This window comes from Fukomys damarensis, unplaced genomic scaffold, assembly GCF_012274545.1.
Source record: "Fukomys damarensis isolate Sample0158 unplaced genomic scaffold, DMR_v1.0_HiC HiC_scaffold_39, whole genome shotgun sequence".
Taxonomy (NCBI): Eukaryota; Metazoa; Chordata; class Mammalia; order Rodentia; family Bathyergidae; genus Fukomys; species Fukomys damarensis.
In genome coordinates, this window is record NW_022900951.1 from 32,203,402 (window position 1) to 32,227,392 (window position 23,991).

Genomic DNA, 23,991 nt, shown 5'->3' on the forward strand with positions numbered 1-23,991 from the left:
ACTGGATCTGGCACTGTCTAGCTTCTGGTTCTTCCTCAAAGTCAACATGACGGTGAAAGGTAAATATTTTGAATTGATTCAGGAAATTGAGTCAGCCACAACAGTGCAAGTAAAGACACTCAAGAGAGAGGACTTCTAGAACTACTTCAGAAAATAGCAAGAAAGATGACATATTTGAAGTGAGAGGTAGTAATTTTAGAAGAATTGTTATGGCTTTTACTGCATCTAGATGTCCCCCCAAAGCTTCATGTGCTCATAGGTAGGGTTTCTGGGAGATGACTGGATCATGGGTGTGTGATACTGATGGGTTTATAGCTAAGTATCATTTTGGGAGGTGAAGCCTGGTTGGTGGGAAGAGGTAGGCCCAAGTGGGGGTGGCCTGGAAGAGTATATATAGATCAGTATCACTCCTGCCTTGATGGCTGCTTCTTCCTAACCCTCTCCCATGCCTCTGTGCCTTGGAGGCTGCCGACTACAGACTGAAACCTCTAGTCAGCCTCCTTTAAATTGTGGGTGTCCGGTATTGTTTCCCAGCAAAGAAAAAATAACTAAGACAGGGGTTAATGGTAATATGTCATTTACTGCAATAGATTTTGAAAATATGAACATTCACCCTATTATTTTCAACCACATTGCATATACATAAAAAATGTAGGCACCCTGTAATCTTAGCACTCTAGGAAGCTGAAGCAGAAAGATTGCAATTTCAACTCTAGCCTCACTATAAGAAAGGACTAGTGATGAATCCATGGCCCTGGGTTCAATTCTTAATATCACAAAAACAGTAGACAAATCTGTGAGAAATTTTTATATTGCCGATATATTTCTAGTTTTTTCATAAGTTTCAAACTCTTCTCTGGCTTCTTCAAATGTATAGATTTCTTTGCTTCAATGCTCAATATTGCCCTGATTCTTTCAAAAAGCCCATTAACTCTTGGGTAGCATTTTAATTCTGAACTGGCTTTTCCTCCTGTGAGAAAAACTCAAAAGAGATATAATAATAAGAATAAAATTGCAATAGAAAGCCGGGCTTGGTGGTGCATGCCTGTAATCCGAGCACTCGGGAGGCTGAGGCAGGAGGATCTCCGTGAATTTGAGACCAGCCTGGGCTACATAGTGAGTTCCAGGTCAGTCTCAACTACATAGTGAAACCCTGTCTCAAACCCCCCCAAAAAAAAATTGTAATAGAAACCCATGTGGAAGGTTAATATACTGCAGGAAAACTGCTAAGTGCCCTTTAGAAAACAGGAAACATTTTAAACCTTTTTCCGTGAATCAGCAGCAAAGTAAAATTTCCCTTCAAACCACTGCATCTACCTTTTCCCACATCATGTGAAACTGTCCTTTCAACTGAGTAATTTCAGATAAATGTAGTCATAAGGGTGGTGTTCATAAATAAGACTACTGTCCTTATAAGAATAAGATATGCCCTCTCTCTCTCTCTCTCTCTCTCTCTCTCTCTCTCTCTCTCTCTCTCTCTCTCTCTCTCCAAATAAACTAAGACCTAACTGTTCTCCCTTGAACAACCCTTCTACATTTTTCAAGGCTGCTGCAGTCACTGGCTTTACATTTAGGGAGTTTAGTCTTTTATTTTGACTATCACAAACATGGTCATCATCCCTGACCTCATATTTTTCAGCCCTTATAGTGAGGGGTTAGAGGGGTTTTTGGTATCACGTCACTTTAATGGTGACCACCATAACTGAGGCTATGGTCAGTAAGCCAGGGCAAAGCTTATTCCCATCATCACTTACACTCAGAGTTACTTGGTCAAAGCAGTTCTCTGTTGTGCCCTCTTTCAAACCCTTCATCTTGTTACTAGAATCAACATACATTACCATTTTCATATTTGAATAAACTAAAAACTCTTCCGGTAGTTGGGAGATCCATTGCTTGCTTGACTGCAGTGCTGAAATGCTGAGAATCCATCCCAGAGTCTCACAGGTCAGACAAGCACTCTGTACCAATAAACCATACAACAGCCTAGGACCCCTCCACTTTAATCCCACCCAATCCCATTTCCTACTTTAGCCTAGAGGCACCACATTTTCACACTTTTGTGGTGCACATATACCAAGGCCCCAGACTGTCTACCCCATCTCACTCCCCATCCCCACAGAGTTTATGAAGAAAGACTAACTTTGTGGTTGCCAGAGGGCCGTGAAATAATACCTTGCCCCTCCACTGTGGAGGCCCTGAGCTGCTTGTGACTAGGGCACTGGTGGGTGGGAAGATTCCTGGATATCCATTTAATACCCAAAATAGGGATCTTCTCTGATCCTTGAAAAGTAAGGGTTCTAGAAACATGAATCAATCAGACACCTTCATTGCATTAATAACCAAGTAACTTTATTGGACACAACAGTCCAACCCAAAGGAAAGAGCTGAAATAAACATGGTGATAGGAGAATGTGCATGCCCTCCTGCCTGGTGACCCAGGGAGGACTCCATGGCCCTGGCAAGAGTTCATGCTCAGTCATTCTTGTCACCTTACTTCAGGGAACAATTGTCAAAGATGTAGTCGGCCACATCCTCCCCCAGAGTCCCTAACTTGCGAATGTTGGTCAAGTGTTCAGAGATCTCCTTGAGGACATGGACCTGAGGGCCCAGGTAGTGGCACTTCAGGAAGTTGCACAGGGTGATGTCCTCCTTGTTCTTCGCCAGGTGGTGAAGCTCCAGAAGGCACTTGTTGAGGCTCTTCTCCAGACCGAGGGCGTACTCCATGATATGGAGGCCTCCATCCCAGTCATCCACGAAGGGGCTCCTGATGTGGCTAAAGGCGACGAACCCACCTCGGTCGATGTGCATCGACATGAGCTTCTCAGCAAGCGCACTCCACTGGTGAGACCGGCGAAGAAAGTAGCGCGAGAAGCCCTTCAAAGCCACATCAAAGCGGGTGCAGTGAACGGCCATACACAAGTACATGTAGGAGGCATACAGCTGCTGATTTATCTGGATGTTGACTGTGACTTTGCAGTCGTAGTGGTAATCCTGGAAGAACATCAGGAGTGGGGTCACGGCAGCCATGGTGGGGGCAGCGAAGACGAAGATGACGAAGGCAGCAACAAAGGCCGAGGCGCTGGCGCTAGCACACGGGCAGTGGAGTGGGCAGTGGCTGCGGCTTGGAAAGCGGCGGGCCCCTACTGGCTCACACAGAGTGGAGGACGAATGGGCCCGTGGAGAGTGGGCTCCGGGACGCGGCTGAGCTGAGGAGAATATGAAATCAGTCTGAGGTAAGTTCGAGTAACGGTTGAAAGTGGGCGGGGCCGGAAGTGCATCGTAATGTCCCTTGTGGGGACCCGTTGAGTTGGTAGACGTCCGTAGTCAGGCGAATGAATGATGAATGTTTTGATCGACCTGGGCAACTGCACAGGCTGTCTGACTCATATAGCATTTTGAGAAGTTTTTTTTATGAATATAAGTGCAAACACTGATGTAATCACCTTGGTCTAAAGTGAAGCTGAAGTGGGGCTTAGGTGGGTTGACGGGGGGGCCCAGAGTGGACAGTCCCGGAAATGGGCTGGGATGACTGTTGGGAAGCAACCATTGAAGGACGCTCAAGGGTCAGGTGCATTGAGTGCTGGTTTCTTTTGAGCAACCTAGGCAAATTTGCACTGACCACCTGACCTATACAGTATTTAATATTTATGAATATAAGTACATTTTTAAATTTCATAACCTGGTTTCTTTAAGCAACTAATTTGAATATTTTCCAGCTATGTCTGAGGCTGGATAAGGAGGAGTAAGAGGCAAAAGTGGGAGGTGATGACCTTTGGTAACATTCCCTGATGTCGTTTCAGATATCAGGGGGTAGAACTAGGCCGGTGTTCAGCAGTCAAGGACCAGAAGTTTCTATAACCAAGTTACTTCAATTAAAGTACGGCTTTTGGTGATGTCATTAGTTATATTTACTGCAATAAAGTTTCATTTGAATGGCAACTCAACTCAGTGACTTTCATGTCTACACTAACACTTTTTGTTTTTTGGTTGGTGTTTTTTGCAACTGGGTCTCATCATGTAGGTCAGGCTGTGCTTGAACTCACTATGTACCCCAGGCTGGTCTCAAACTCATGGTGATCTTCCTACCTCAGTTTCCCAAATGCTGGGATTACAGGAGTGTGCTCCCTTGCCTGGCCTCACACTAATAGTTTTAAGGAAGAAGTGAAAAAGTTAGGAAGTTAAAAGGGAGGAGACCAGTGAGTTCCATGAGTAAACGAGTGAACTGCACTAACCATCTGAACTACATAATATTTTTTAAAGTCACTTATAAATATAAATGCAGTATTTTTTAGTTAATCACCTTACGTTGTAGGCAACTTATTTGAATATTCCCTGAATGTGATATTTGATTATATGTAGTGCTTTTTGTGATGTTTCAGATATATTTAATATCATAAAGCTTTGAGTGGTAGCTCCTCGCATTAGTTTAAGGATCTACACTAATGACCCTTCTGATCTCCTCCTCACTCATGTCCTAGACCTTATTGATTCCAGCGACCTTTTTTTTTCTCCCACTCATGATCAAATTTACACTTGTGTTGAAGTTAAGCATCACCCTATAAATCTTGATGAATCTTTCAACCTTTCTGTCATTTACTCTTTTTGAACTTGTTCTTCACTTCTTTTATTTTCTGTATCCCCTGAACTTTTCAGCACAATTCCAGGGAATACTTTCTTACTGTCCTCTCTGGATTCCAAAATGGATGATTCCAAAGATGTCTTTGTAATATGCTGGACTTGCTCAATCCCTTCACTTAGATTGTAAATTTCCTCTCTTTGTGCAATTACAAATTTTGTTCTCTCTGTCAGAACACAGAATACTCCTACGGAAAGTTTTATTAACCATTGGGATGTGTTCATTCTTCCAACATCTTGGTAATTTCACTGCCACTTAGTAAACCTTTTTTTATTTTGCTTTGTTTATTATCTTTCCACTTTGTACTGTAAAATAAATCACATCACCATTAGGAACCCAGGTAATTCTTGATCCATATTATAAGTAAACACATGTAAATATTAAATTAGGTGATGTATTAAGATGATTCTAATGTTGCTAATTGGTTGTAATCAATATGTAATAGATATCATTTTTTAAAGATGATTGTCCTTGAGAAAATTCTCTACTCATCACATAAAAGTTTAGTGTTTTAATTTTAGGCTGTTGATGTTATGATTTTGGAAGGACACTAAAATACAACTTTTCTTCCCTCTTGTTCTGTTCTTTTAAATTTTCTGCCAATTACTGACATCTCTTTTATGAAATTTCTGGTAGAAATGTTAGGTAATGTAGTTTCAAACTTTAAATAGCTTTCAGAATCAATAATCCTTAGGATAAGTCGGCACTGAAATTCAAAAATTAACTTATAAAGTATAGATGAATACAAATGTTAAATGTTGTCCTGAATTGCTATTGAATTTAAAGTGTGTCCTCCTTTTCTCTCTAAAAAGACTGAAAATTCCTTAAGGTCAGGATTTTTAGATAGGTCTATGTGTTTCTATTGCACAGCTTTCTCTACTAGGGTCTTAATAATGACATGAAGTAATCTTGTTTTAAGATATTTTATTTTATATAATTTTATTATAGCAATAATGCAGTACATAGTATATATGATTATTTAAAGGAGTAGATTTTGTCTTAATTCATTGAATGCATATCCACTACATACTGCTACCGTTCTTCTGTACTGTTTTAAAAAAGAATTGATAGTTCACAAGCTGAGTATATTATTTTCAAGGACATAAAGGAAAGAACACAATATACTAGGTACAGTATATCTGAGTAATTTTTTGGAAGTTACTTCCCATTCTACACCAGAGAGAAAGTCTGGTTGATACTGTAAGTATAATTAGAACACAATGAGGTGCCAACAACTCACATGACAAAAGATTAGAGATTATGGGCACAGAATGGATCTTTTAAACACCTCAGGTATTTGTCAGCCAGAGCCTACAAGGAACCACACCAAAATTACAAATTTCAGAGTTAAATAATTCTATTAATTGCCAGACACTCTTGCAATTCGGTTCCAGTAACTACCCACCCAGTATATGACTTAGGCCTGAGGGGGAAAAATACACTAAGGGACAGAACTAAGTGAGAGAAATCAGGGTGCCAGGATGACCAATGCTGGTATAACTGACAAAGGCCCTGGTCAGTCCCAGGCACTGACTTTTATTGGCACTCAACTGGGGTAAAGATGATGTGTGGTTTCTATGGGAATTAATGTAAACAAGGCTCATAAAGTACAAGATAAAGCAGGCTCAAATGAGGAACAGAATAGACAAAATATATGGTTGTAATTAGAACATTGCCCTGCTAGTCAGCAGGTTTTGGTTGTGGGAATGGTATTTGGGTGAATTGCTTTGACCTTGGCAAGTAGCCTTCAATCAGGCTCACTTCTATAAACAAGCCAAATGTGGGGTTAACTCTTCACAGACTGCTTTGGGCATAATCAGTATAGCAGTCCTCTGCAATTAATTTCCTTTTTTCTCTTGTGTTTAGATAGTCTAGAGAGTCACTCTGTCTGCCCCTCCTTACCTTCTGCTTTGTGCACACAATAATGTTGACTGTGATTTTCATATTTTAACTTAATGATTGTAATAGAATTATTTCTCTTTCTCCCTCTGTTATTAAGAAATGACACCCCCTCACTGCTGCCTTTGAGGTAGGGATTGTGTCTTCAGTTGGAACTCTTAAGCTTCACATATACATATACATATACATATACATATACATATACACAGAGAGACCAATTCCTGAGCACTATGGTAATGGAAATGCAGCCATCTTCATCATGCTGAATGATGTAAACCTTTATTTGCTCTAGATGAAAATTTATTTTAAGGTGGCGGGAAGACAACAGCATGCCTTTCTTATGCTATAGAGTGAATCTGTGTTTCCATGTGAAATTACATCGTAGTTGTCTCCAATGGGTGATTTTTAAGTAGTATATTTTTGACACTTAGTTGATAACTACCATGTAGTTCATGATAGTCACAATATGATCTGATTTTCTATTTTACCACAGTGAGAATTTAAAAGAGAAAAGGAAGTGGTTACTTTTGAAATTCCAATTACATAAGATTGTGATCAAAATTTTTCATCTCTAGGCCACTGGTCTACTATATGTCTTAATGAATATTAACAAAGGACATATTTCTGATATTATTTATCCACTCATGGAGCCCAAAATGATGTTATACATATTAAGGCAATATATCTTTCCATGATGCCTGAAAACTGTCTTCTTTCTTAATATTTTCCAACTGGTCTAAATTTGTGTGAAATATGACTGAATCAAGGAGGAAAATGTTCCTTGGTAAAGCATTCAACTTCAGTTCAGTAGTTCAAACGGGGCAGAGTGAAAGAAAATGAACGAATGAACAAAACATTTCAAACATCCACAGGTCAAATATTCCTTAAAAAGTTCCAGTGAAATAGGTATTATTTCAAGTTTTCACAAGGGAACATTTTATAAGTCATTTTGTTTAAGCTGAGACAGAACTGCTACACTAATTTATTTTCACTTTATTCCACAGATCATGCTGTTGACATCCTCTCACTAGACCCTCAGAAATAAAAAGGAAATCATTGCCTAATAATGAAAGTATTTCATCATGCATAGTCCTAAAACCAGATTCTCCCAAGATTTTCTTGCCTTTTTGTGACATTGTAACTGATTATTACATTATTTATGTGTGTGGCTGGCTTAGAGGTTTAAATGAATATGCACATCACCACATGAAAATTTAACAGAAAATTTACTACAGCTTATTGCAATCTATTTTTGCAGTCCAAAATAAATTCTTCCTTAAAGTAATCATAATATCAACACAATTAACCTGGCTATCTATGTTTAAGAATTAGTGTTTGTTTTTGTCAGAGTTGTTACAATAGTTTCCCCTTAAAATCAGGAAGACTGAGATATAATAATTTCCTTCTTTAGCAGGTAACAATGTTATTAGAAAAAAATGTTGTGTCCTTAGATTAGAAAAGAAGTAACAGAAGAAGTCTAATTTAAGTCAGCTATTTCCATTTTTGTAAAATATTAAATTTTGGCTAATTCAGCATTTTAATTTTTCTAAGTTGTCAAATTTTTCATGATACAAATCTTTGTAGAATTAATGATACTGTAAAGACTTTTCTTGATTGCATAGCATTTGTCATGAACACTGAATATTCTTCAGCTAATATAAGAATAGATTAAAGACAGGTTAATATTATTATTTCATTAATAATCATTAATGAGTTCTCAGTAGTGCATTATGCTGGTATCACTGTCCATGCAATCTAATTCATTTGGTTTATGGCTCCCCGCCTCAAGTACTGCAGAGTTAATTTCAGGCCTATGTACTAAGCTATATCCCCAGCCCTTTGTGTGTGTGTGTGTGTGTGTGTGCGTGCGTGTGTGTTTGTGTTTTGAGACAGCATCTTGCTAAGTCCCTAAATTGCCCAGGCTGGCTTTGAACTCCTGCTGCCTGAGCCTCCGAGAATTCTGGGATTACAAGCATGTGCTAACACTCTCACTTTGGTTTGTTGCTTTTACATTATCTTAGCTGAATGTGTCCTCCTTCTTGTCTCACTACCCATAAAGCTATGGTTTCTATGCAAGGCAAGATGGAAAATCAGGCTCCAACTATTCCCAGAAGTATAAAGGCATATCTTTATGTGCCCCTTATTAGAGGTCATAGGGCAAGTATTTCTACCCTAGTTTCTGTGGCACCTTGAGGAGCCCAAGGTTTGAAAGTGAGCATTTCATGCTCAGAATAATTGTTAATGTGGGAACATGAAATACAAAGGGAAATTTTAACCATAGGCCACACTCTTAAATAGATATTAGTTATTTGAATTTTTCTCAACTGTAAAATAGAAATAATTATATTTTCAGTCTTTTGTTACAAGCACCAAAAAGTTAATACAAAGATTGTGCGTGAATTTTGAAAATCTTACGTGGCTACACTAACACAATTATTTATCAGGCTTTCCAGAATTTTCTCCAGAAGCTATAGATATGCAGCCAGGTTATTTAAAGAAGTATCACTTTGGTTTAAAAAAAATGAATAAATCAAATGCTTCAGTCATGTGCCTGTGTGTATGTATGACAATATCAATGTGAGTAATTACAGAATGGAGAAATCTACATACTTCCTCCAAGGAAAACATATTTCCTAGTACAAACCATCACCATTAAGCAAATTAATGCTCACTACTGACTCTTACTTTGCAAATCCATTTATTCATTCTAAACAATAGCTAATATTGAGAGTGGTTTAGTTGGAGATTATAACACGAGGTTAATGTCATCCAAAACATTATTTCCCCCATGGCTTCTGAGTATTTATTATATAATAAGTATTAATTCTATAATGTTTGTGATATTACATAATCCTACGTTGCTTGTTGTATTGAAAGGTGGATTACAAAGTCATCTTTTAATTCTCACCAAAATATCTTTAACTTTGACAACATGGTTCTTATTTTGCAGATAAGGAGTTAAGTTTCATATTGTCATATAACCAAGATGCAGAAAAGTAGGTATTCACATATGTAATTTCTGACTGCAAATCTGGTGCTATTTCTATAAAACATGCATATTCTGTAATGCATTTTTACAGGACAGGAAAGTCTAGCTTACTGATTGTATTTTGTTGAAAAGGAGAATTATCTCTCAATTCTCACCTGTCTTGGATAACACAGATCTTTCAGTGAACAATTGCTCAGTAACAAATTATAAACTACTACTTGATTTACCTGAATTTTTTTTAAATTTCCAAGACAACTGCTTTACATATGCAACCAAATATTTGAGTGCTTAGTGTGGTAAAAATGGAATTATATTTGGTAAAATACAATAGGATAAAGGAAATAATTGGCATATATAAAAGTAAAGCTAAAAAAGTTAAAAGTAAAGAACATACAGCCTTTGTTTGGGATATGGTTGCCATAAAAATGATGAGAATGACATGTACCATAATTTATGAAATTGTTATAAATTCTGTTCAGTTAGGAAAAATGAACTAAAACATTTTGGGAAGGAAAAATCACACCTGATAGGAACAGTACCCCCATGATTGTTAAAGGATTAGAGTGTAGGAATATTAGAATTTGAGGGAAATGCTGTAGAATCACAATAAATCTCATAATTTAACCAACTTCTACTCTTAATTATTTTAATAAGTACTTACCGAGCACATACATTGTACTGTCTAAATTCTGAATATTGAGACCTTTCTATAACATATAAAAATCTACTCAAGGGCCAGCGCCTGCCTCTCAAGTGCAAGGTCCCAAATTTGATCACCGCTACACACACAAAAAAAAGAATTAAAGACTTAAATGTAGTGTGGTGGCACACGCCTTTAATCCCAGCACGCTGGAAGCAGAGGCAGAAGGATTTCTGTGAGTTTGAGACCAGCCTGGGCTGCATAGTGAGTTCCAGGTCAGTCTCAACTGACCCTGTCTCAAAAAAAAGACTTAAATGTAAGCCCTGATACCATAATGGCAGTAAAAGAAAAATGGGAGAAAAGTTTCTCTTTTATTCTCTCTCATTGAGTTTATTGGTACATTTTAGGTAAACAGTACAGTTATATTCATCATGGGGATCTTGTACCTTTACATGACAGGTCTTGGTTCTCATTTTTTCCCCTTGTCCCTGCCCTCCCTTCACCCCCTCCTACCTTCCCCATTTACAAACACTTTATTTCCATTTTTTCATTTTCTTGTATTTTTTTTATTTTCCCTTATTACCTTTCCCCTACTCTTCCCACTTTCCCTACATCTTTAGCTCTTTTGAAAGTTTCTTGATATTGGTTTAGGAAATAATATTTTATATATGACACTAAAAGTAGAATACAAAAGCAAAAATAAGACAAATAGGACTGGATTAATGAACAAGAAAAAGAAAACGTTTACAGGAAAAGAAACAATTAACAGGGCAAAAGGCAGCCTATGAAATTACAGAAAAATTTTGTAAACCATGTGTCATTATGGTTTAATATTAAAAATATTAGATCTTAAGTGTTCTTATGACACATATTCACAAATAATGGATATATGTATGATTTTAAAATAGTTGTATTAATCCATATACTAAGAATGAGTTTCTAAACATCAAAAAACTTGAAACTACAATCTTTAAAGGTGGTTGAATTGGGGAAGTATAAAGACTAAACTGCAGGATTCATATTATTTCGCTATAGATTTCAGTTGTGGTTGACTAATTGCTATAATTATATTATTAAAAACTTAACACAAGTGGAGCTTTACAAGTTTTCTTTTATTCAACACAATTGCAGCATTTGAGATTTCTCCTGTGTCATAACTGACATATTGGTTCATTTCCCTTTTAAGAGTAATTCTGCATTTTATGGTTTTACATAGTCTTACAAATAATTGATATAATGACATAATGTTCTCAATGTTGCAAAAATGTGTGAAGAGGTTGTATGAATATCGATCTCAGTTGACATCTGAAGTATGGATGAATTCAAAGCAGAAGTTAATTAAGAAATATTTAGAGCATGAAACGTTAAAATTACAGGCTAGCCTTCACAGTTTTACCTCCAAGATGGGACCTTCATCCTATATTGTGATTGTTGAAAATGAGAGCAAGATAGAGTCAAGGACATAGTAAATGAAAAGCCATCTACCATCTAGTCACCTTCTTTTGCAAAAGCAGCCAGTTCTCTTTCATAAGCCCTCACTGCTTTTGGTATAGGGATCACAAACTTGTCATAACTCCATCCCTTCCTGGTGAACAACTTCTCAAGGATTCCTGGCATACTGTAGCCCTTGCTTACAATGAAATCCTTAAAGGCAATTGTTCCATAAAGCTCTTCAATAATGTCAGGAGGAGGTTCACGTTGAGCTTCAGATAAGATCTTGGGGTCAATCAAAGGCTCATCATTTATTAGTTTTTTCCATAGTTTGGGCTTTAGGTACCATGCTCCATACCTGATCTTCTCATGCTTTGGTTGACGGGGATTCTTTAGTTTCTTAAGTTTCCTCTCAAAGTCGAATTCCTGTATGGAGAATATCATCTCCTGCAATTTCTTTAGCCCCTTGCAGTACTTGAGCTCAGAAGGAAACAGATTTATTTTCTTCATTTGGTTCTCATCATAGGTTGGTTTGAACTCGAAGCCAATGTCAAATAGTTTCAGCAGGAAATCTTCTCTGATGCCGAAGTCTCCCAAATTTATAATCCATCTACAGAAATCACGGATTCCTTGTGGCATGTAATTACGCTGAAGAGAACTGAGTAAATACAGTTTGCTTAACTTGTCTCCCTGAAGCAAGCTGTATCGACGCGGCTGAGAAATCTTGGGAAATTTAGGGAAGCCTTTTGGACTACTTTGTTTGGAAAACTCGGTGGGTTTTTTGGTTCTTTCCCTGTGACCTTCACAATAATCCCATGTGTCCTCCAGCTTTCTGTCCGGGTCCAGCACATTGAGCGCCTTTAGCAAGAGGTCTGCAGGGACGACTTCTTCCAGAGTCGAATAGAGAGCTGAAGAATTCTGGGCCAGGCACGTCTCAACGTCATGCATGAATGTCTTCCGTGCTACCTGGGCTGAGGACAGGGTGGAGTACAGACTTACGTTTGGGGGCTTTCTCCAGCTGTTTTTGGTGCCAGGCTGAGAGACTCTGTGAATGACCATAGGAAGAAAGTTCTCCTTGGTGCCACGAGTGATCAGACCTTCAGAAGATGGGCAACCTTTCCTGAAGTCGTCCAGATCTTCCCTCACGAATACCCAACGCTGGCCTTCCAGGGAAGCGGGAGACTGGAGAAGCTTGTTCTTGTGCTTTGTGAAACATTTGGAAGGCAGATGGTCTTTGCACGAGGGTTGGCAAGTCACGCCCAGGGCCGCTGGCTCATACACCCTTGGGCTCAAGTGCCACCTTTGCTTCACCATGGCACCCGTGGTTTTGCGGCCACCATCAGAGTTTCGTTGGTTTGTTTCCAGAATGCAGTGGTGTTGCTAAGTGACTAGGGGCTCGCGCTGGGATTCTGTGTGGATCCTCACCCAGCGAGGCAGCGCCCCTCCCCCAGCTAGTTCCATTTTCTCTTCCCTTGTGTGTACCTAAAACATTGGATCTGCTGCACTTTGGACGCACAAGCATTGAATGCATGCCTTTATGTGAACATATATTTTAATTACCCTTGTCTGAAATTTAGCTAGAAGTCCCATGGTGAGATCGTGAGAAGTATATGTCTATTATCAACTATCAAACGTTTCCCAAATTGTTCTACTGTTTCTTAAATTGACAGATAAAATGTGTGAATTATGTAAAACATTTTGAATATACATATATATATATGTATGTATGCATATAAGTATATGGATAAGTATACATATTGTGGAATGACTAAATACAGCCAATTAACATGTGCTACCTTGCATAGTTATTTTATGGTGAGAACACTTAACGTCTAATTTTGTAGTATTTTTGAAATATACAACCTATTGCGATAATCACCATGTATACAATAGATCTGAACTTATTCGTTATATCAACCTGAAATTTTATATCCCTTCAGTGTGTACTTATTCTATTTTGTATTTCTTCCAGCAGAAGAATTTCAACTTTTGTATATACTCCCATCACTTGGTATGGTTTAGTCATTGGAATTTTGGCTATTCTAAAAGGTGTGTTATATCTCACTGTGGCTTTCATAAGTGTTTCTGCCTATGTTGAACGTGTGTTTTTATGCTGATTTGCCATCCACATCTCTCCAGTGGTGAAGTATATATTCATATTTTTGTATATTTTAAAATTTGAGAGTAATTAGTGTTTTAAATTTAAGTCCTTTGTCAGATACATAATTCACAAATTTAGACTTCCACCTCTGGATTTGCCCTTCCTTAACTATTTCAAAGAACAGAAGACTTAAAGTTGTTGGAGTTCCATTCAATTCAAACTGCACTGTTTATGTTGTATCTAAGAAAACATTGCCTATCCAAAAGACACGAAGAGAGTTTTTTACCCTTGTTCTTATCCTTACAAATTTTGCTTTTCTTTCTTTTTTTAATCGATATATGTTTGTGATACATCATATTTATACTCATCCTGGGGAATGGGTACTTAAAGCATATTGCATCTTAATCATTTTACGTCCCCTCCTTGGTCTCTCCTCCTTACTCCCCCCTCTCTTATTGTAAGTTGACTTTTGTAAATTATGTGATAATATGCATCAAAATTATTTTTATTGTTTGCCAATGAGTAGATGGTAATGCCAGAACTGTTTTTGAAATGGTGAGCTTTTCTCCATGGAATTAACCGTGTAACTGTAGAAAATCACTTCTCTATATTTCTTGGGGCTCTTTTCTGGTCTGTTTATTTTTCTGCCTTTACAGCAATTCTGCATTGTGTTATTTTTCTTTTATTGTAAATATTGGAGGTCAATCTATATTAGTCATCAAATTCAGTTCTTTTACAATTTCTTTTGCTCTGTTATGTCCCTTAAATTTCTATGGGAATTTTAAGATTAGTGAATGTCTCCCAAAAAGCCTGTTAGGATTTTAATGAGGGCTCCATGGCATCTGTAGATTGAGGATAATTATCATTTTAATGTTGTCATATTTTCTGAATCATGAAAATATACATATCAATCAACATATATACATTTATCTCAACATTATTTTGAAGTTTCTGTTGCATATGTTGCATATCCCTCTCCCTGGATTTTCCCTAAATAATTTTGTGTTTTTAATACTATTGTGAATGGTATTGTGGGTGAGTTTTGAGAGAGGAGAAGGCCAATATATTATGTAGTACCATGCTAGCTGGTGATGAATTGTTATTCTTTTACTTATCCAAAAAATTGGTTTGTCTTAGTTTTTGAAAGATGCTTTCTCTGTGTGTACCATTCTAGGTTAATATATATTTTTCCTATACATACTTTGAGTATGTGGCTCCACTGTTTTCTCATTTGCATTGTTTTTGATGAGTGATCTGATGCCACCTTGATTTTTTGCTTCTCTATACCTGAGACATATATATATATGTATGTAATATATATATATGTATATATATATATATACACACACACACCTGACATATTTCTTTTTCCTCTGGCTGGTCAGAATAGTCACTATTTCAGTCATGGTTTGCATGCCAGTTTCTGCTACCTGTACTTTTCTTAGTTGGTTATTTTTCTGATTTAGCTTAACCTCAACTTTGTGGCATTTTTGATCTCTGCCTAGGTTCCCCCTCCCTGAGCTGTGTCCTGGGAACCTAGTAAACACTCTGAAGATAATGACAAGGCTTATATAATTGATTTTTGCATATCTAAGGGATCCATCTCTGCTGTCTAAAGTTTAGTGCCTTACAAACTATTGGCTTTCCTATTTCTCCCATTAAAAATGTCTCAAGGAATAAAGTTGGTCTGTTTTAGTTTATATTTGCCAGAAAAGGAGATATAATTTACTTTGTGTTGCTCTCTAACTACCAGTCAATGAATCTGACCCCTCAGAAGTCACTAGAGCCTAATTACTAACCATTAAATATCTCATAAAATTTGCACTCATTGCTTCAAAATGTGGATCATACTCCCCACATTGAAACCGACTTCTTAGACTCCATACTATTTTATTGTTCTTGTATTAGTCAGCTTTCCTGTCATTAGAACAAAATCCCTAACACTTGCTAATTAAAAGAGGAGAGTTTTTTTGGCTCACAGTTTCCAAGAGTTCGGTACATGATTAACTGGCTCTAAGGCAGAAATGGAATGATGAACGGACCTGGCAGAGGAAAGCTACTTTAACCCATGGCAGTTAGGAACCAGAAAGAGGAATGAGAGTCAGAGATAGATGATAGGTAGACAGACAGACAGACAGACAGACAGACAGATAGAACTCCAAAGGCACAGGCACACACACACACACACACACACACGCACACACACCCCTCCTTTAATCATACCCTACCTCTTAACAGCACATTAAAACTATGAACTCGTCAATCCACTGATGAATGCAGTGTTCTCATGGTTCAGTCACCTTCCAAAAACTTCACCTCAGAACACAAGCCTTTCAGGGGACATTTTAGATCTAAACCATAACATTGCTTTTTCTCCCAATATTTGTGATAAATATTCCCTTTAAAATCCAGAAAATAAATGCTGAAAATCTTAACATACATTAGACGCTTTACAATTTTGATCTAGCATGGCTTTTCTTGTCACTAAGTATTCTGTAGTACTCAAATTGTAGATTAGATATCATTCTGCAGTCAAGATGCTTCCATAGAGAAAACACTCTTAACCATTTCGATGCGTTCATATCATCCAAACTTTTGTACATTTACTACCACTCCAGCAAGCCATTTTTAAAAATCCCTCAGTTATATCCTATAGCATGAGCCACATAAGCTATACAAAATTTCCTCTCTTTTCAAATCTCAACAAGTCATTCTTCTTTTACTTTCATAGGGAACTCACTCAATTTTCCAACTGTTGATCTTAAATCTTCCTGCATTAGTTGATTAATTCATTTGACATATATTTATTGATCACCAAATATGGCTCAAACAATTATGTGGAACTTAAGGGTATATTAATATGAAAGAGGGACAAAATCTGTATTCCATTTTTATATTCTAGTGCACAAGCAGATCAAAACAAAAACTGCTATTTTGACTCTTACCATCTCAAGAAAATAAGTTATTACATATGTATATGAAAATTAAAACACAAATATATATGTAGAAGTCAAGGATTTTATGATGTAAGACATTAATGATCAACTTTATAATTTTAAATAATTTATTTCTACTATAATTCAACAACTATTTATTTACTCAAAATATGTGTCAGTCACTCTCTTTGCTTCTGGAGATACATACGAGAAGAATCAAGTGTGGTTCTTGTTGCCAAGGTACAATACAGAATTATAGAAGATTGTAATTTTCTAAGATGTTTTCAAAGTTATAGATAAAATATCCATTTTCAATTAATGGTTTGTTCCCATGGCTTTGATCAACCCACCACATTTTTTGTCTGTTATCTTTTGGAAGTTTATACTATTTTATAATCAATGTTTATGTCTGGCTTCTATTAAATTTTTAATTTTGCAATAATATTTCTCTAATATTCAAATTTTTTATTCTTCTCTATTTCCCCCTCTATAACAAACAGCTCTTATTTTATAAGCCTTTTGTTTTCCTTTGTCTTCCTGATTTTGATTTTTTAGTAAAATTCTTTTCTATCTGTTGTATTACGTTTTTTTCTCGCCAGAATTAGTTCTACTTGTTCATTGCTATCTCCTCTTTATTTTTCCAAAACATCTGGACAGTCAATTCATAATTGTGAATAAAATACACATTGTATTAGCCAAGGAAGTTAGCATATCTGATCTACAGACATGAGGTGAACTTCACTAATATCACCTGTGACAAGCAAGCCTGTATCAGTTAGCAAGTGGCATTATTCTTTGGTCATACAAGCAATGAAAATTATAGGTGAGATAAGACCATCTCGTTTGCCAAAACTTTGTTATATCTCTAATATTGGAAGACTTTAGTTGATCTCTAGCTAAAAGTGTGCTCCCATTTTGATATCCTATAATTTCTATCATGGCTTGAAACTTATTCTCTCCCAATCCCTCAATATGGTTCAATCGTGGTTCAGTCATGCAGAACATGATGATGTATCTTTTTTTTTTTCAGCTTTACTAGAGTGTATTGGTACATTTTAGGGATACAGTACAGTTACATTCATTGTTGGGATCTTGTACCTCTACATGACAAGTCTTGGTTCTCATTTTTTCCCCTTGTCCCTGCCCTCCCTTCACCCCCTTTTGAGATTCACAACTTCAACATTAGTGTAAAGACTGTGTTTCAAATCTTTAATGTAAACAGTCTATATTCATACTTCAAAATCTTCCAAAAGTAACCTGTGTCTTCCCTGTCAATTTAAAACCAATAAATAAACATAAAACTTACCTAACTGAAGAATAGGCTTTGGTCTGTAGTCAAATACATTTAGTAATATTTTTCAATTTCACAACTTAGAAGAAAAAAATACTGTGACAGAGGAAAGATATAAAACCTCAGATCCTTTTTCTTTTCATCACACAATTTGTCTATAATTTTGCAGCCCACTTGTGATTTTGTGGGGTGTTCTGATTAACTGACCATGGAAAAAATGGTTTATACTATAATTAAGTCTTCTTCTTAGGAAATTCCCTGCGCAATCAATATGCTGAATGCAGAAGGGGACAGATCTCAAAATATGACATATCCAGAGCATGGAAGGAGTGTGGAACTTTGAATGACATATGGAGAACAGTACCCCATTATTATCATCAGCAACTTGCATTGGACCTTGATTAAAATAAAAAAGAATTTCTTAACAAGCCAAAGATATTTGGAATACTAGGTATCCAGAGTCTCTCTCAACTAATCTAATTACTAAGTCAAGGAAAGTATGTGATAACCACACACTGCATCCACAGATTTCCTATAGGATCACAGGATTTGCTCATAAAGGAATTGCATGTCCAAAAGAAGAGTCTAGACAAAGCTGAAACATTATGTTGCATTCTTTTCATGAAATTCACCAATAATATTTATCATTCCAACTCTCTTTTTGCCTTCCTGGAGGTTACAGTGCAAAATTCCTCATAGACAAATGAGAATACAGGAAAAATATTTTTTTCCTCCAGTGTCCAATAATATAGCGAGGTTGGTCCTTACAGTGTTTAACAGAAGGGCCAAGGATCATGACTGACCGAACCCTGAGCCAGTCAGTTGTGGTGAGAGAGATGAGGCATGTAAGGGCATGTGGACATTTCCTGGAGCCGCATAATTGGAGTCTCTGTGTGTGGAGCAATTTCTCATAACGAGGAATATCATCCCCAGAATGGTAGGGACAGGGATAAACAGAGGGTACATCAGATGGTGCTATCCCTGTTGAACTTTGAGGTCTGCAGAGTTAGAGTCTCACATCTGTTTCTGTCTCCTGCACTACAGATCATAGCAGAACATGTGCCATTTTTTGGAAGAGTATGGAGAGAAAAGATCAGCAAGAGGGCGCTGAGAAACAAAAGAATAAACTATTTAAGACATCTGTGGGAAGTGGAAATGTCTTTAACTCTCAAATACATGTGAAAAAAATGTGAAATGCCATTGGGCAGAGTTGCCTGTCAGAACTCTCTGTGAAGCCCAGGGTTTAGGAACTTGGCCACAGTGAGAAATGAGGTGACAAGTGAGGCAGTCACAGCTCTGTTACCAGAAAAAATAAAAGGTGATTTAATGAGTCTTGCACACAGCGGGCACCTGTTAGATATTGCATGAGATTTTAGACTTTTTGCTGCTGTGTTCTGATGAAAGTTATTTATAATAGATACATCTTGGCTGATGTGATAAAAGGCTATGAACAGTGGATAACATGGTATAATCTAGATCACATATGAAAATTGGTGTATAATACGTCTGGAAGCCCACATGCCACAAATGATGTATCTTTTGAATCATCACCATAAAACTATTCGATAGAATTAAAGTTCTTGTCTGGTATCTGCAGAGGAAAATGTCACAACCACATCTGAAGGGAAAAAGGAGGAATGAGGTGATTATAGCTGCTAAGGGGCTGAGTGATATTATCTCTGGGTAGAGATCTATTCATGTGAGAAAAGTTCCTTAAAATATGGAGAAATGTTCCACATTTAATCAATACGGTCTATTAACTAAGTTTAAAGTTTAGAAACAAGCACATTTTCTAGATGCTTCCCTGTCAGAAAATACTCTTCAAGTTGTGTGGCATTATTTTCACACTCATACTAATTCTTTTAGGCATTGATGTTAAGTAAACTTGCTTGGTAGAATACAGCAATGAACCAAGTAGTTATGAACTACATGTTATATTGTTTCAGGAAAAAGCTTCTAAAGAGGTTATATTTTTTAAAGTGGGATATAAAATCATTGTTTTTCATTTGCTTTTGTAGTCTTAATTGCCAAGGGTTGTGTTATGAATACAGTTAGTTTTGGAAATTAAATTTTTATATCATTTTTATATTGCCAATCAATACACTGATAGTATAACCACATTTCCCATGCATAAAACAAAGCTACATATTCTAGTTTCTTCATTCTCTAGGTTGGCAGATATTCCATGCAAGAAAATATGTATTATTGTGTTTGTGTGTGATCACAAGTGGAAAATAATTTCTTAAGGTTAAATTGTCTAACAGTGGTGTAAAAACAATATTGAAATGTGGCCAGGGAAGTTCCTGTAACTATAATTATACTTGAATAAATAAGAGAAATTCCCTTCTTAAGAAAGTTATGAGTGTGAGGGAGAATGAACTAGAATTTACTTCCAATTCACCTTTGTTATTAGCACAAAGAGGGCTTACTGAATTCAAAAAAGTTAAATTTAACAATAAAAATAGAGAAACTGAAGCTATATATTTTGCTACATGTGCATAAAGCTGCATTTGTGTGAAATGACCCCTAAACTACATTTTTGGGGAAATTATGTCTTAATGATGGAAAATTTCATACCTATAAAAAATTCTCCCATTCTTATCTCTCGGCATCCCACCCACTGCCCAACAGTGGCAAGGGAGAGGTTAAACTTGCAGGGACCCACATATCTTATTGCTGGAGACACAGGGAAAGAGAGCCTGAACATTCAGTCCAGAGTTTACATTTTCTCCAAAGATTGGAAAAATCTGAGGTCAGCAGCAAATCCTAATCACATACCACCATCCCAAACAGGTAAGTGACACTAAGCCAATCCCAAGGACCACAATGGATTCGAAGGATTGGATAGGGGAGCTCTCGAGTCAGGGACCATTTGGGACCCGAACACTGAGAAACACAGTGGGTTGGCTAGCGCAGAAAACTTCTGAGGATATACTAGCTAGAAATCCCCTGAAGGGAAAACACAGATAAACACAGGATTTGTGCTGCATCAGGGAGAAGGAGAATTGACAGGGCACCCCTGTCAAGCAAATTATTTTACATCATCCTCTTCTCATATTAATTGAGGTTGGATCTTGAGACAGAGGGAAAATACTATAGTTCACGATCCCCAAAGCATGGCTTGTGGCAAGGAGGTTGGCCCAATGAAAGTGACATCCCTTACTCCTGGGCAGGCAATTAAGCAGCCTTCAGGCACACATGTTGAGGGGATTTGCTTGACTGGATGTACGGAGATGAAGGGAAATTGTGTGGACACTTACTACATGGCACAGTAGTCATGAGGGGATTCTTTATGTTTTCTTGTTCATGTGTCTATTCTGTGTGGTTTCCATTTTCTTTATTTTTTGTCATTTCTTTTCTTCAAATCGTATGTATCAAAACTATATTTTAAAAATTTCAAGTATTTTCTTTATTCTTCTCTCTGTTGGTCTTTCTTTTCTTTTTTAACCATCTTTCCTCCCTATATGATTCTCTTCACTGTTCCTTATTTTAGCCATCCCACTGCCTTACCTCATCTCTTTTCCACCTTTGATATATATGTAAAAAATGCTTATATATGTAAAAAAATATAATGAGGGCAGACTAGTGCTTTAACTTGAATGATATTGTTCCTGTTTGTGTCAAGATAATACTGTGCTTAAAGGATTCAAACAAAATTAACCACAAATTCATACACAGGGTCCAACAGTCTCACTGTTTTCCTCAATGCCTAGTCACACCTCCCTCCCTCTATATGTCTCCCCTCCCCCACATTATATTCTCTTTATTCTAACTATAAAATGCCTTCTACTATCTGAACCCCTACTTTATACCTAATAATATTTCTCCTAACTTTCTCTCTCCTACTGACTTATCCCCTTCTTTTTCCTCTTCCTATTTCTCTTCGCATTTTTTCTCCCTCCACATCACAGAACAACTGCTGATAACAGTATGGTGTAGATGGTAAGGGGTATTGCTAAAGGATGAAAGAGTTGAAACAAATTTTAATAGGTATGAGTGATGAATGGTAAACAATTTATTTGGACAAATAAAGCCCCAAATACACCACTGAAAAACAGAACCTAACTAAAGATATCTAGCAGCAACAAACCCTCTTCATTCTTTGACTTCAAACCTCAGCACAAAAAGGAAAAAATATAGGAACATGGAAAAACAAGACAAGAGATTTCCCCCTCCCAAACAAAATGAAAATGAAACAAAGCTTCCAACTTTCCCAAAGCAGGCCAAAAAGGACACTGAGGGAGAGGAAAGCAAACATCAGACAGCCAAGCTGTACTAAATGATTAAAGAGGAAGCAAAACAATTTGGTGAATTCAAAGATAAAATACTATTGTAAAAAATGACTAGGCATGGCGTTCATGATAAAAACCCTGCAAAAAATTGGAATAGATGGTCTATATCTCAACTTAATAAAGGCTATCTATGAAAAACTAACAGCCAACATCATGTTAAATGGCCAAAAACTGAAAACCTTCACATTAAAATCAGGAACAAGACAAGGATGCCCACTATCACCACTCCTCTTCAATATAGTTCTGGAAACACTAGCCACAGCAATTAGACAAGAGAAAGAAATTAAAGCAATAAAGATAGGAAAGGAAGAAGTTAAACTGTCATTATTTGCTGACGATGTGATACTCTACATTGAAGACCCAAAAAACCCTACCAAGAGACTTCTAGACTTAATTGACACTTTTAACAGAGTAGCTGGATACAAGTTCAACACCCAAATATCAATAGCCTTCTTGTACACAAATAACAGACTCACTGAGAGAGAAATTAGGGAAACAATTCCTTTCACAATAGCATTGAAAAAAATGAAGTATCTAGGAATCTATCTAACAAAAAAAGCAAAAGATCTCTACACTGAAAACTACAGAACTCTGTGAAAAAAGAGATCGAAGAGGATATAAGAAAATGGCAAGATATTCCCTGCTTCTGGGTGGGAAGAATCAACATAGTGAAAATGGCCATACTACCACAACTACTATACAGATTCAATGCAATGCCAATTGAAATTCCTACACTATATTTCACAGAACTAGAAAAAAGAATCCAAAAATTCATTTGGAACCAGAAGAGATCTAGAACAGCAAAAGCCATCCTAGGCAACAGACACATGGCAGTGAGTATAACAACTCCCAATTTGAAACTATACTACAAAGCCATTGTGATAAAAACAGCATGGTACTGGCAAAGAAACAGACCTGAGGATCAGTGGAACAGATTGGAAAACACAAAAACAACTCCAGATGTACTCAGCTACCTCATCTTAGACAAAGGAGCTGACCGTCCTCACTGGAGGAAAGATAACCTCTTTAATAAATGTTGCAACCTGCCAAAGATTAAAACTAGACCCTTATCTTTCACCATGCACTAAATTAAAATCCAAGTGGATTAAAGATGTAAATATTAAAACAGAAACACTAAACGTGCTAGAAGGTAAATTTGGCAGAACTCTTGAAGACATTGGCATAGGAATAGACTTTATGAACAAATCCTCAGTAGCACGGGAACTAGCAGAGAGAATCAACAACTGAGATCTCATCTTATTAAAAAGCTTCTGCACTGCAAAAGAAACCATCAACTGAACTAAGAGACAACCTACAATGTGGGAAAAAATTTTTACCAGCTGCTCCTCAGACAAAGGACTATTATGTAGAATATATAAAGAACTCAAAACAATCAGCTCCCCCCAAATATAAAGACCTGATTCAAAAATGGGCATCTGAAATGAACAGACATTTCTCAGACAAAGAAGTAAAAGCAGCAAGTAAATATATGAAAAAATGTTCCACATCACTGGTCATTCGAGAGATGCAGATGAAAACAACACTGAGATTCCACCTCACCCCACAAAGAATTGCTGATATTGAGAAATCAAACAATAACAAATGTTGGCGGAGTTGTGGGGAGAAAGGGACCTTTCTCCATTGTTGGTGGGAGTGCAGACTGGTGCAACCACTATAGAAATCAATATGGGACTAGAGGTTCCATTTGATCTAGCCATTCCTCTGCTGGGTATCTTTCCAAAAGAATTAAACAATCATACCATAGTGACATATGCG

General features: G+C 37.0%; 2 protein-coding genes across 2 annotated transcripts; both read right to left on the reverse strand.

Moving 5' to 3' along the window:
- Nucleotides 1–2,490: 2,490 nt before the first annotated feature.
- On the reverse strand, nucleotides 2,491–3,027 carry LOC104870544 (ferritin heavy chain-like). The gene has a single exon (XM_033760470.1). It carries the CDS (start codon nucleotides 3,025–3,027, stop codon nucleotides 2,491–2,493), a length of 537 nt encoding a protein of 178 aa, XP_033616361.1.
- An 8,360-nt stretch (nucleotides 3,028–11,387) lies between these two features.
- Nucleotides 11,388–12,918, reverse strand: LOC104870518 (protein FAM47A). Its single transcript, XM_010636190.1, has one exon. It carries the CDS (start codon nucleotides 12,907–12,909, stop codon nucleotides 11,653–11,655), a length of 1,257 nt encoding a protein of 418 aa, XP_010634492.1. The 5' UTR covers nucleotides 12,910–12,918; the 3' UTR covers nucleotides 11,388–11,652.
- Between the last annotated feature and the right edge of the window lie 11,073 nt (nucleotides 12,919–23,991).